Below are 15031 nucleotides of genomic sequence, written 5' to 3'. Positions count from 1 at the left end.
GTAGTCTTTCACAAATGAGCATAAAGTATTCTATAGACCACAAGGATGGCCATAGATCCCTCACTACTTGAAGGGCAAATGGGCATGGAAAACTAGGTATCCCTTAAAGAAAATATAGCACTGGTTTCCAAGCAAACCATCAAATTATTGTCCAATGAATGAAGGAAGTGTATATGTACATATGTATATGTATGATTTAACCTGTGATTTACTTTATATGTATAATACTTCGACATTGTTACATGACCAAACATAGTTTCTAGGAGAACCATGTAAATTCTCATTTAAAATGAATCACTCTACCAGTGATTTTTTTCTTAATTCTTTAAAATACAAGTCTTCTCAAATTTGAGCACTTAAATTCCCAGGTATTGTTTTTCTGTTCAACAATGATGAGGATTCCATTATGAAAGATTAACAGAGTCTGAGAGGTTTGCAGATCAGAGTGTTTAATTAGTGTTGCTTTTTATGGGTTTTTTGTTGTTGTTGTTTCTCTTATTTTTGTTTGTTTGTTTGTGTCTTTTAACTTATCTTATCCAAGACTTTAGGAGGTTTTGTAGAAGTACCCACAGAACATTTCTCATTGCAAAATATCACCACAGTGTCTTAGCCCTTTGGGGAAACATGTAATGTAACATTACTTACTTTACATAATTTATATATAATTTATTCCTGTCTATCAAATCATAGTTCTAAGCTTTTACCGCCAATCAAGGGGCATTTTCTAACCAGTTTAATCATGTTTCAAAAAAATCCAAATTTTAATAGTACAGAAAGATATTATTTTGCCCCCAAGGTACTTTTGTTAATAAATTGAAGATCTGTTTACACAATATACTTTTGTGATTATTACTTAGTCTCCTCAATTAACAAAATCAGAAGTTAGGATATTTGTTGTTTTCTTGTTTATATTTCACAGGAAAATGTACATATAAAAAAGATGACAACACTGATTAAATTTTAAAGAAACACGGTGTTTTGAGTAACAATAATGCGATTCTACTATGGCTGAGAATATGGAAGATACAATGTTTAATAAGATGATTATCATATCAAGCTATAGCAAATGCAATTTCAAATGATTTGTTATAATCTACTCAAATGAAATATATTTTACTTTGAAACTTTTAAATTATATTAATTTTTAAACACTTGAAAAGTAAAAATTAAAAACAATTTTTGTATTTTAATACTGGGAAAAGAAGAATTTTAGTATTTGTAGAAGCAAAATAAGACCTTCTTATCTCTCTGTACCATTTTTTTTTTCTGTCACTTATTTCCAGACCTCCCAAGAAAAGGGATTTATGCATTGTCTGGCAGCATTTTATGGGATAAAAACGGTATAACTAATGATCTAGAGAATGTCACTTTATCTCTTCCATGGAATATTTTCTTTCTGGACACTGGAGGCCATACTTTATGCATTATTCTAGTGAAAAAGAAAGTATATTTCTGCGTAGGTAACACTGATAGAACTCACAAGTGAGATGTGGGGGACAAGAAGAGAGAATAAATTAAATTCATAGAGCTTGATGACTAGAATAATAGTACTATTAATGAGATGGGAAACATAGGGAGGTACAATTTGTTCCAGTAAAATTTTATTTCCAAATTTCTAACAGGAACTAGAAAACACTAGAAGAGATTATCAACACATTTTTTTTTACATTCCTTGAAAATATCTTCAAATTAGACAGAACAGATGATTTTTCAATGTTATTCCACATTCTCAAGCTATTGAAGTCTCTCTCCCCCTCCCCCAGAGCATCTACATTTTTCTCATTGACAGCCCACTGCATACAAACCTAACATGACAATCCTGACTCTTGTAAAAGCCTATGATCCCAGAAATTCAGAATTTCAGTTAGATGTTTGGTGCAGGAAGATAGTATAATCAAAATCCTAAAATTGAAGATCTAGAAAACCAAGAATAGAGGACAGAGAGATTTACCCACTTTGTTTCTAGTTAGGAATCTCCTGGCAGTAAAAAAACAAAAAACAAACAAACAAACAAAAAAAGGGTTTCTATGTTAATCACTAGAATTTACACTAAGTATTCATTCAATATCAATGTAAAGATTGATAGTGACATGTGCCACTCTGATGCACTCCTTTGTGGCAATAACATCTTTAGAGAGTGGCACATGTCACTATCAATCTTTACATTGACATTGGCGAACATTCTAGCATACTGAATATAGTGAGTGCTAATTGCTAAATAATTGGCTACAGAAATAGTTGGTGGGGTTTTGCAAATGATTCCTTGAAAAGTAGCCTATAGAAATTAAAAGCATTCTCTCTGAAATTCTTTGATAAGTTGTTTGGAGAGTTTTCATGTTTCCTTCCTAATACCTTTAGGATGTATTGTCACCTCTTAATCAATAAAAGAAATTAAGGTTTTTGTTTGCATCATCTTGTGCAACTGACCTTTTGTTTGCATTTTTAGCATTCTTCCATGTGCCCTGAACTATAATTACCTGTAGGATACTAACAAGCTGGTACATAGGGTGTTTGCTATATTTAATATAGTAAACCTCATCAACTCATTTATTTTGATATAAACATGGTGCTGCCCTCTAGAGAATATTTTTGGTTAATGCAAAAGTATAAATAAAACTATGTAAATGCAGATTGCTTCACTTTGAAGAAAATAAATAAGAAATGTACAGAATGTGTTCACTTAATAGAAATACTTACAACTTATTTTAGTTTCCCGTGTTCTTATAAGATGAAACCTTTGTATTTTATACATGTTGCTTAATTATTACATCACAAACTTTCTCCAAATGGTTTGTCGATTAAGCATATATTCTTAATTTTTTCTAAAAGCACTTTTTTGAAGCTTTGTGTACTCTAAGAAGTTTCAGTAGAAGCCCCATATGAGTAAAGTGTGTACAAGAAATTTTAGAAAAACTTTAAAAAAAAGGAAAGAAAAAGAACTATGATGGTTGTATATTGGTAAATAAATGAAAAATAGTTCTCTGCCATTTTTTATCACTTAAATTATATAACATGCTTACCTGTTTGCTAAATTTTGTACTATTGTTTCTTAACACTTAATATATTTAAGCTTATTTAATTGGCTGTTATGAAGTTATTTGGACTTTTAACTAATTTTCTTTTTCTTTTTTTTTCTCTCTCCCCAGAAAGGATGGAATTATGAATCCAATCTGTTACAATTCCTCTTCAAAATTTTAAACTTTGGTTGCTTAACACCGAAGCAATCATGGTGAACCTGAGGAAAGCGGTGCATTCGTTCCTGTAAGGATGTTATTTTTTTTAAAAGTTAACTTTTTTATGATAGCTTGAACAAAAATGTTAAAGAGGTTTTTCTATGATCACTCAGCTATGTTTGCCTCAATTTGCAGCCCATAGACTAACATAATGCATGTTCCCTGTTCAAAAATAACTGGAAAAAAACCCCAATAACTTAGACTTCAGTTAAACAGAACTGCTCATGTATTCAAATAAATATATGGCAATTATATCTTAAATTCAAAAATAATTCCAATGTTCTTGGCTCCTTTCTCCATGGTTAAAATGTAGAAATGAGAAAGGTTCTTTTCTTGTTTTGCCTTTTTCTTCCTGCATGAACTAAACAGCCAAAAGGACAAGATGTTTCTGGTTTTATAAAGAATGGTTGAATAAGAAGTCAGAGAGTAGAGGTTGGGTGATGTCGCTAGGCAGAGGAAAACAATGGCATCTTCCAAAGTCTTGATACAATGATCCAGTAGTTCAGGTCAATAGAATATCACATAAAGGAGAAAAGAATTGGATTCAAGTACTGAGCAATTCTAAATGTAATTGAATCCAGGTATATCTTCTTTTTAACTTAATACATGTTGGGTTGGTCTCCTCCAAACCCACTCTTTGAGGAATGGGACATGGAAAAAAGATCCAGCGCTCTGTAAATTCTAATCAGTTCCAGTTGAGAAACCTTGAATCCCCTTGCTCCTATAGTCTCCTCCATCAGTCCTGTAAAAGAGCTCACCCAAGAAAAAGTTTGTGGAGTAGTAGAGATATAAAATACACCAACACTGGATCCTCCACAATATGCAATATACTCCACCACAGCCCATCTTGGATGTCCTGGTACATTGTGCTGATGGTAGTCTCAGTGATGTGTGATTCCAAGAGAACAGCACCAGACAGGAAAAGGAAAGGATGAAGGATAGTGATAAAGAAGGGAAGGGGTTCCTGGATGGTGCAGTCAGTTAAGTGACCAACTCTTGATTTGGGCTCTGGTCATGATCTCAGAGTTGTGAGACCCAGCCCTGCTTGGATGGATGGTAATTCACCTCTTCTAAAAGCACCCGTTGTCATATGCCATGCAAGAATGCAGTCCCAAGATTGAGTCCTGCATCGGGCTCCCTGTTCAGCAGGGAGTCTGCTTCTCCCTCTGACCCTCGCCCCCTCTCATCCTCTCTCTCTCTCTCATTCTCTCTCTCAAATAAAAAAAAAAAAATTTAAAAACTAAATGAAAAAATAAAACATACACTCTTTCAAATCAAAGTATCATTTTGGTTACTAGGAACATTACATTATATGTTTGTTAAACCTTTAGTACCAATGAATAAATTGGTTGTATTGTTCAGGGAGAAACTGTAGTTTTTGTGTACATATTTTATGAGACTTCGGTGGGCTTAATAACAATTAACTTAAGGTTAAGACCTATATTCTTCTTCTTTTATAAAAAGGACTGTATATATTTCATGAAGCATGTAAATATCAGAAGTTAGGTTTAATTATAATATAGCCAATTTCTGATTACAAAACTATAGAAAATAAGATTGACCTTTAATAAAAAAATTATAATACTTTGCCCATAGTAACACCCAGTAAGAATGTATTAAATTTAATTGAGTTGAAACCAGGAAACTGAAGTAAATACTCTTTTAGGATCTTTCCAGTAACATTATTTTATAATTCACAATAGGTATATTTAGATTCTGTAAGCTTCCTCAGTAATTAAGTATTTGTCTCATGGACTCTTTCATGAAAATTAAAAATAATATCTGGCCAGCAGATAACCAATCCCAAATAAAACACTCAAATTTTAAAATTGATAATTGTCCAAAAGTATTTCATGTATTTTTTACATGCAATTTTATCCTGCATTCCTCTAACACTTTTAAAGATTTTTAAAAATTAATTTATTAGAGAGAGAGAGAGCACAATTGGCGGGAAAGGGCAGAGGGAGAGGGAGCCCAACACAGGGCCTGATCCCAGCATCCTGAGATCATGACGCAAGCCAAAGGCATACACTTGACCAACTAAACCACCCAGGTGTCCCTCTGTCATTTTTAGAGAAATATACAAAAGGACTTTGATGTTTTTATAACTTGCTTAGAAAATTCAAGTTGGATGCATATTCTATTAGGACCTTATTCTCTGAAGGATAAATATATTTATTTTCTATACTTGACAATTGAAGATGAAACATTTTACTATGAGCATAAACTTTTACAGGACTAGCTGAGATAATCAGCAGCTAATTTAAACTAGATTTTTTTTTTAAATGCTAGAAGGACACGTTCTTCATCAGATAAGCCAGAAAAGACCCAGATTTAAAATTATTGTCTGAGACACTTTTTGCATAAATTAGTATCTTATTACAATAAAATCAGGATTTAAATTATCACCAATTGTGAAATACATGAGTCATGGTATAGTTAACATAAACTATTTTTGTTTAACTTTTAAGGCAAAAGGAAAGTAAGCCCCAATATTTACTGAGGGCCTCTTATGACATAGGTATAATTTTCAGGACTTTATATCTATCATTTAATCTTCCCAACAATCACATGATAGGTATTACAGATGAAGAAACTGATGCTCTGAGAGGTTAAGTGACTGATCAAAAAATCATTGAGGTCATGAAGTTAGGAAATTGATCACATGCCCAATGCAGCAAATATAGTGACAGAATAATCAAAGCCGAGAGCAAATAACTTGCTTCTATTTATTTGGTCCTTTATTTTAATAATTTCTACTTGCATTCATCACAGATTACTTATGATACAGATTTTTTGAAGCATATATAACCTTAACTTATTTTTATGTTCCAGGAAATAGAATTTGCTGATTATTTGATACAATAATTTACTGATTATTTGATAAAAATTACTATGTATATCACCACCTGCGTGTTGCTTAGAATGTCAGGTAACTTCGACTAATATGGAAGTTATTTTAAGCAAGATGATTAAAATATTAGTTTTCTACCCTCTGTAGAATGAGAAAGTCAAAATATTTTCATAATTTCTTCATTATCTTAAAAGACATAAAAGTATATTACCAAGATATTAAGAGAAATAATTTTTAAATAATCCAAAAAATTATTACAGTATTTTACTTGAATTTTGAAACATGAATAGTTTTTCAGGCCAAGCATTCCAGTGTAAGTTAGAAAGTGTGGTGTATGTGCATGTATGTGTGTATAATGTTGTAGTTATGATATCATTATGCTATCATAATCATCCAGTTTTACTACAGTAAATTTCTCTGATAATTGATAATAAATGATAAGCTAATCAAATCACACATGTATTTTCTCTGTATAGAGGGAACATTTTTAGTTCAAAGAAAAAGTGAATAAGATAATGAAATAAAATCATGTATGTGAAGAACTCAGACTATAGATGTTTTAATGTCATGTGTTCGATCTCCCCAATTCCAGAAAGACCCTTACTTCAACAGTCTTGCAAAAAAAAAAAAAAAATTATTCAGCATATAATTGTATGAGTAGAGAAAATGTCCTCCTCTACAAATAATAACAAGGTTTAACAACCACTACCTGTAGTGTAGTTGCTGCTTAATATTTATAAAATAACTACTACTGAATATACAATACACAAAAACATTTTCAATAATAATTTTGTTTTTATGCAGGAAATAATAAATATGCCTATCTTTCTTATCTATTTCATTAATAAAAATAAATATTAGTTTTATTAAATCCTTTAGGAACACACACTTTGAGAGGACACTTAATATATGTAACCTGAATAAATCCCACACCACTATGGGGGAAGTTGATTTGGGATGCACAAAACATAGCCATGTCCGCTTCTCCTACATTGTTTGCCACCTGTCCTGATATTCTTACTAGTAGAGTCTATGAAAATACCTTCCTGAGAGAGGCACAGTTTAAATGACTTAAGAGACTTTGCATCCAACACAGGAAAAGCAGCAAACCCATAGGAATTCATCAGCACCACAAATCAATCATTTTCTGGCCTAGAACAGGGCCCAGAAAACATAGGACTGAAATGAGAAGAGTGTCAGATAGAAGGAAGATTTACAGCACAGATATTAATATGTATGGGCCAGCCTAGACTCTGTAGCTGTGAGAAGGTAAAAAGAGTGTTAGAAAGAAATGAATATGCGCTATGGCCCAAACCCACGGTGCCTCTTCTAACCTCTTCCCTGAAGTTTGTCTGATGACAACTTATTCCTTCTTAGCTTTAGATTAAAAAAGGCAATGGTGCAATTTTCTTGTCAGAGCACTGGGTGCTTAAAGGAAAATCTCTCTTCATTCTGTTGTCAGTTGTCTCAGAAGGGATCAAGAAGAAATTAATATTGAAAAAATATAAAAATAGACCCTTAGAGCAAATCAAACAACACTGTGGCTTCATGTTGCTTGTATAGAGTAACAGTTTAAAATACAGGCTTTGAAATCACTAGGACGTGGTTATGGACCTTGTCCCTGCCACTTACTGGCTGTTCTTCCTTGAGAAAGTTACTTAACCTCTCTGAACCTCAGACTCATCATTTGCATAATGAATATAAACCAATACTGACCTCATGAGGTTGTTGTGTGTGATCAAATGATAATACATATATGCAATTTTATAATACAGATAATTTTTAGTTATGTATATCTAGATCTATATATAGATATAGATATCTCCATAAACTAAGTGTCTGACTCATAATATTCCTTGGATAGAAAAAATAGTGAGATTTAATTAAGGCAGTAGAAATGATGACAGTGATGTGATAAGAGTTGCTAAAGGAAAAGCAATTATTTTGTATAAGTAGTTTATTGATATAAACAACGTAATATGTATCTGATTTTTTTTTTCTTCATTTTTCAGTGTGCACCTAATTGGCCTACTGGTTTGGCAATGCGATATTTCTGTGAGCCCTGTTGCAGCTCTAGTAACTGACATTTTCAATACCTCCGATGGTGGACGCTTCAAATTCCCAGACGGGGTACAAAACTGGCCAGCACTTTCAATCGTCATCATAATAATCTTGACAATAGGTGGCAACATTCTCGTTATCATGGCAGTAAGCTTGGAAAAGAAACTGCACAATGCCACCAACTATTTCTTAATGTCCCTAGCCATTGCTGATATGCTAGTGGGACTACTTGTCATGCCACTGTCTCTGCTTGCAATCCTTTATGGTAAGTACAATTTTATTAGTTTTTTTTTTAATCCCAGATTATATCCTAATTTATGTCAAGTATCATAGTAAACATTCATAGAGTTAATCATTTTACTTATATCATTTGGAAAATGATGAAAAAAGTAAATTGTGTGACAGAAGAATTTGATGTGTTTATCATATTATTAAATAAATCAGTAGCAGAGTCTTCAAAAAGCAAAACAGACATTTTACAATATATTAAAATCATGCACAAACACTCTATTGCTCAGTCTCACTTATAAACAATGATAGTTGCCTTAATGTATACAATGGGACAGTGAGACATGTTCTCATGTGACAGTGACAGTGAGAAACATGTTCTCACCTCTGTGTTCTGGGGGAGGGGAGTACACATACTTAGTATCATCTCTTACACAAAGAAAGAAAAAGAGACTCCTCATCCTTAATAAATGTATTTTAAGTAATCGCTTTAAATGTTGGCAAACTAAGTGCTTGGCATATAATATGCACTCAATAATAGCTATTCTTTATGGGGTCTACAATTTATGTTTTCACAAGGTGATGGGGATAACTAATTAATTAATAATTATATAAGTGCAAGGTCACATTATCACAATAAAACTCAGGCATTCAGAATTTTTATAATATTGATTTTAGAGAGGTTTTTTATTTTCCTTTTCATACTCTGCTATCCCTTTGCCTTATTTATGTCACATTTTATTTTTTTTACTCAAGTGTAATTAACATACAGTGTTATATTAGTTTCAGATGTACAATACAATGATTCAGCAATTCTATAAATGTCTCAGGGCTCATCAAGATAATGGGAGGGAGACAAACCATAAGTGACTCTTAATCTCACAAAACAAACTGAGGGTTGCTGGGGGGAAGGGGGTGGGGTTATGGACATTGGGGCAGGTATGTGCTATGGTGAGTGCTGTGAAGTGTGTAAACCTGGCGATTCACAGACCTGTACCCCTGGGGATAAAAATATATGTTCATAAAAAATAAATTTAAAAAGAAAAAAAAAGATAATGGTACTCTTACTCCCCTTCATCTATTTTACCCATCCCACCACTCACCTCTCCTCTGGCAAATACCAGCTTATTCTCTGTATTTGAGTCTTTTTTTTTTTTAATGTGTCTTTTTTTCTCCTTTGTTTTGTTTCTTACATTCCACATATGAGTGAAATCATATGGCATCTGACTTTCTCTGACTTCAACTAGCATTATATCTTCTAGGTCTATGGTATGGTTGCAGATTTCAAGACTTCATTCTTTTTTTATAGCTGAGTAATTTTCCATTATATATATGCCATATTTTCTCTTTTCATTCAACTCTCTATGGTCACTTGGGTTGCTTCTGTATTTGGGCTAGTGTAAACAATGCTGCAATACACATTGGGATGTATGTATATATTTGAATTAGTGTTTTCATTTTCTTGGGGTAAATATCCAGTAGTGGAATTACTGGATCATATGATAATTCCATTTTTAATTTTAAACATAAAGAAAAAATCTTCAGGAATTTCAGGTAAAAATAAGAAAAAGTACACAAGAGTAAGAGAATTAGAATGACTTCACAATTAACAAAAATAAACCATAGTAATAGAAGCAATATTATTCAAAAAGTTAACCAATTCTAAGGAACTCTTTCAAAGGCAACTCTATAAAGAAAGAAAACAGATCACTAGTTTCAAGTGGTTTAAGGTGGAAGGATGACTGAAAAGGGGTATTTATTTTGGTATATGTTGATGTGGTGGTTTTATATATATATATATATGTATGTATATACACATATATGTAAATTATACATATATGTAAATTATACATATATAATGTAAATATATATATAAATTCTTAAAATTTGAAAAGCTATAAATTCTAGTGTGCAGTTTTAAAAAGGTAAATTTTACTGTATGTAAAGTATACCTTAAATTAAAAAGTGGAAAAACATACTCAGAGTTTGAAATGAAGATTTCTACATCCAGACATGCTAGCCATGCAGGCTATAAAAAGTTGAGATTTTGAACTCAGAGAATTCTGAACCCATTAAGCCCTTCTTAAGAAATCAAATAGTAGATGAGATTCAACTAACAAAGGAATGACTGGGAAAATTTCATCCAAAAGACTAATGATGAGCATTTAATATGGGTAATTTTAGAGCTAAGACAAAAATAGAAGTGCTATAAGAGTAGAATACTGTTATATGTTATAAAACATCTATTATGTAATATAAACTCTAAAAAATTAACAAAAATGCAACTAAAATTAGGAGGAGAATAGAAAGGAAAAGAGGAAGAGGAAAGTAAAATAATTTTATTGATTTTTCTATAAACAAAAGGTGGGAGTTAAATGATACCGTAAAAAATTGGCAAACCAGAAAGTAATAGCTTTAATAAGAAAACAGTGGTTTAAGGGCATTAAACATGATATAAATAAAACATGATATAAATGTGATATTCAAGTTGACTACTAAAATAAAAAACAAATCTTCCAAAACCCCAAAAGAAATATAATTAATAAAAGAGCAAAAAAAATCAATTAGAAGAACAAACACAAGAAAATATAACATTATGCCCTCAACATTACACCATGATGTAACATGACAGAGGAAAACAAATATACTGGTAGCAGCAGTAAACGTGAATGAACCTAAAACATGACTACAAATAAAAGATCTTTAATATGCCTTAAAAAGAAAGGCCCAACTATATTCTCTATTCAAGAGAAGACCTTAAAACCCAGTGATTCATAATTGTTAAAAATAAAGGGATGAGCAAAAGTGCACTGAGTAAATGGAAATGAGAAAACAAATTGTGATTTAATACCTAACAAAGTAAATTTCGAGTGAAAACAGCAACAAGAGTAAAAAAGAAGGATGCTTATTTATGATAAAAGCCCCAATTAACAACAAAGATATAGAAGTTAAGAATACCTATGTCACCAATAACACAGCAACGGTCTGTATAAAGCAAAAACCAAAGAACATGGAAGGACACATTTATTTATTTATTTTTAATTACATTTATTTATTTTCAGCATAACAGTATTCATTATTTTTGCACCACACCCAGTGCTCCATGCAATCTGTGCCCTCTATAATACCCACCACCTGGTACCCCAACCTCCCACCCCCCCACCCACTTCATTCCCCTCAGATTGTTTTTCAGAGTCCATAGTCTCTCATGGTTCACCTCCCCTTCCAATTTCCCCCCACTCCCTTCTACTCTCCAACTCCCCATGTCCTCCATGATATTTGTTATGCTCCACAAGGGAAGGACACATTTATAAATACATTCTACTAATGGGAGATTTTAACACATCATACTCAGTATAAGAAAGATTGGGCAAAAAAATAAAAAGGATATAGATCTTATGAAGGTGTGCTGAACTTTATACTCTTATCAAAGAGAGTATACCTTCTTTGTAGGTGCACATGGTACATGCACAAAAATTAATAAAAATACTCGACCACAAAGAAAATATTAGAAAAGTAAAAATATTACCCAAAGTGCTTTCTGATTAAGAAGGCAATAATATTAGAAAAATTAACAAAAGTTTAAAGACCATCTCAGGCTGAAATTATGACAAATGTTTAAACAACTCTTGAGGGGCACCTGGGTAGCTCAGTTAAGGGTCTGCCTTCAGCTCAAGTCATGATCACAGGGTCCTGGGATGGAGCCCCACATTGGGCTCTCTGCTCAATGGGGAGTCTGCTTCTCCCTCTCTCACTCTCCCTGTGCTCTCCCTTCCTCTCTCCCTCTATCTCTCTCATTCATTCTCTCTCTCAAATAAATTCATAAAATCTTTGAAAAATAAGCTCTTGATCAAAAGGAGAAATGTAGACTGAAATTACAGATTTCTTTAGAAATATGACAGCATAAACACTACATATCAAAGTCTAAATAATAATACTTAAAGCAGTGATCAGTGGAAAATTCATATCCCTAATCACATTTATCAGTAAAAATGAAAGCATATAAATGAATTAAATTCCCAGAAAAACAACCTTGGAAAAAAACATAAACTATAAAGTAAACCAAAAGAAAGCACGAAGAAAAAAAAAAAGGAAGAGAAAAGTAGAAATTGACTACAGAATAAAAAACAATAGATCTAATGAATAAATCAATCTTGGTTTTTAAAAAAAAAATTTTGTTAAACAAAATAAAAACTCATCAGCTAACTTTAAAAAAAGGAAAAAAGCATGTATAAAATGAGATACCACAAGGAGAATAACTGAAGAAAATACATTTTTTAAATCATGAGATTACTTTGTAGATGTATATGCAAATTAATTCAGAGCATTAAAAATAGGTAATTTCCCTAGTTGAATAATCTAATTATAATGAGCAGATGACCTAAATAGATATTTCTTCAAACAAGACAAACAGATGTTCAGCAGCTACATAAAAATATGCTCAATATCACTAATCATCAGAAAAATGCAAATCAAAACCATGATGAGATATTACCTTATACCTGTCAGAATGGCCAGAATCAAAAAAGACAAGAAATAACAAGTGTTGGTGAGGATGTAGAAAAAAAGGAAACTGTATGCACTGTTGGTGGGAATATAAATGGTATAACCACTTGTAAACCAGTACAGAGGTTCCTAAAACAATTAAAAATAGAAATATCATATGAGCCAATAATTCCACTACTGGGCATTTATTGAAAAAAATAAAAAACACTAATTCAAAAAGAGACACATACTCATGGGCTTCCTGCACCATTATTTACAATAGCCAAGATAAGGAAGCATATCTCTATGTTCTTCCAAAATTAATGTAACAATTAGTTCAATTCCAATAAAAATGACAAGATTTATTTTTTTAAAGCATATTGTCTCAAAAACACTTAACATAAGAGCTACCCTCTTAAAAAATTTTTAAGTGTATAATACATTATTATTGACTAAAGTTACAATGATGTATAGCAGGTATCTACAGCTTACTCATTTTAACTGAAACTTTATATATTTTGGTAAGTGCCCATTTTCCCTTCCCGCAGTCTCCTGGCAACCACCGTTGTACTCTTTGATTCTATGAATTTGACTACTTTAGATACCTCATATATAAGTGAAATCATGCGGTATTTGTTTTTTTGTGACTGTTTTATTTTTCACTTAGCATAATGTCCTCCATGTTTATCCATGTGGTCACATATTGCAGATTTTTCTTCTTTTTTAAAGCTAAATAGTATTTTGTTGAATGTAGTATATATTATATATCTATAAATTACATATATATTTATATTACATTTTTTTCATTCATCTGTTGATGGACATTCAGGTTGCATCCACATCTTGGCTACTGTAAACAGTTGCAATGAACATAGGAGTGCTAATATCTCTTCAAGATCCTGATTTCAATTCTTTTGGATAATATCCAAAAGTGGGATTGTTGTATTATATAACAGCTCTATTTTTAATTTTTGAGGATCCTTCATAGTGTTTTCCATAGCAGCTGCACCATCTTGTATTCCCACCAACAGTGTGCAGGAGTTCCCTTTTCTCCACATCATACCAATACCTGCTATTTCTTGTCTTAATTAACCATTCTGATAGGGTGAGGTGATAATCTCATTTTGGTTTTGATCTGCATTTATCTGATGATGAGTGATGTTAAGTATATTTTCACATGGATATTATCCATTTGTAAGTCATGTTTGGTCAAATGTCTACGCAAGTGCTTTGCCCATTTTCTAGATTATTACAGTTTGTTTGTTTGTTTTTTACTTGAGTTGTATGACTTCTGTATATATTTTGGAGATTAACCCTTTATCAGATATATGACTTGCTCACTTTTGTTCCTTCCCCTTTCATAGGTTGTCTTTTCACCCTGTGATGGTTTCTTTTGCTCTGTAGAAGCTTTATTTATTCTTTTGTTGTTGCCTATGCTTTTGATGTCATATTCATAAAATCGTTGCCAAGACCAACATCATGAAGATTTTCCCCTACGCTTTCTTCGGAGAGTTTTATAGTTTCAGGTCTTATGTTTGTGTCTTTCCAAAGCTTTTTTTTATGATGTTAGATGAGTCGATATTAAAGTTCATTTACAAAAATTAAACATGCAAGAATAGCTTGAAAAAACTGAAAGAGAAGAGCTATGCAAGAGGACTAGCACTAGGAGATATTTAAACATATTATAAAGCCTTTACCATTTAAAGTGTATCATTGGACCTTACATAGACAAACAAGGGGAATATAGTAGAAAATCTAAAATAGACCCTAGTACAAATGGATATGTACTATATGATAAAAGTATCATTCAAAATCACTGGGAAATGTTTTAGGCTAACAATATAGCCATTTGGAAAAAGATAAAATTTGATTTTGCCACATGCCAAATATATAAACAAACTCTAAATGGATCAGAAATCTAATTTTAAAAACGAAACCATACAAGTACTGGAAGAAAAGAAAAGTGAATTCATCTATAACTGAGGTATTTGGAAAGGATTTTTAACTATGACTCAAGATTCAGATGTGGTAAAGCAAAAGATAGTTATCTTAGTATAATTACAATAATACATGGCAAAAGCATTAGTAGCAATGTTCCAAAACAAACAGCAAACTCAGAGAAAATATTTGCAATGCTTATCACAGATAAAGGGCTAATATCCCTAATATA

General features: G+C 32.0%; 1 protein-coding gene across 1 annotated transcript in view; it reads left to right on the top strand.

Moving 5' to 3' along the window:
- Window positions 1-3226: 3226 nt before the first annotated feature.
- The window catches only part of HTR2C (5-hydroxytryptamine receptor 2C), a 156901-nt gene continuing 145096 nt past the window's right edge, over window positions 3227-15031 (top strand). Inside the window, exons 1-2 of the mRNA XM_059385128.1 lie at window positions 3227-3261; window positions 8100-8413. Of these exons, the coding sequence (XP_059241111.1) occupies window positions 3227-3261; window positions 8100-8413 (349 nt within the window). The remainder of the gene's footprint in view (window positions 3262-8099; window positions 8414-15031) is intronic.

The sequence above is a fragment of the Mustela nigripes genome, chromosome X, assembly GCF_022355385.1.
Source record: "Mustela nigripes isolate SB6536 chromosome X, MUSNIG.SB6536, whole genome shotgun sequence".
Classification (NCBI taxonomy): domain Eukaryota; kingdom Metazoa; phylum Chordata; class Mammalia; order Carnivora; family Mustelidae; genus Mustela; species Mustela nigripes.
Note: the sequence above shows the minus strand (reverse complement) of the source record. Positions and strands in the feature narration are given on the sequence as shown.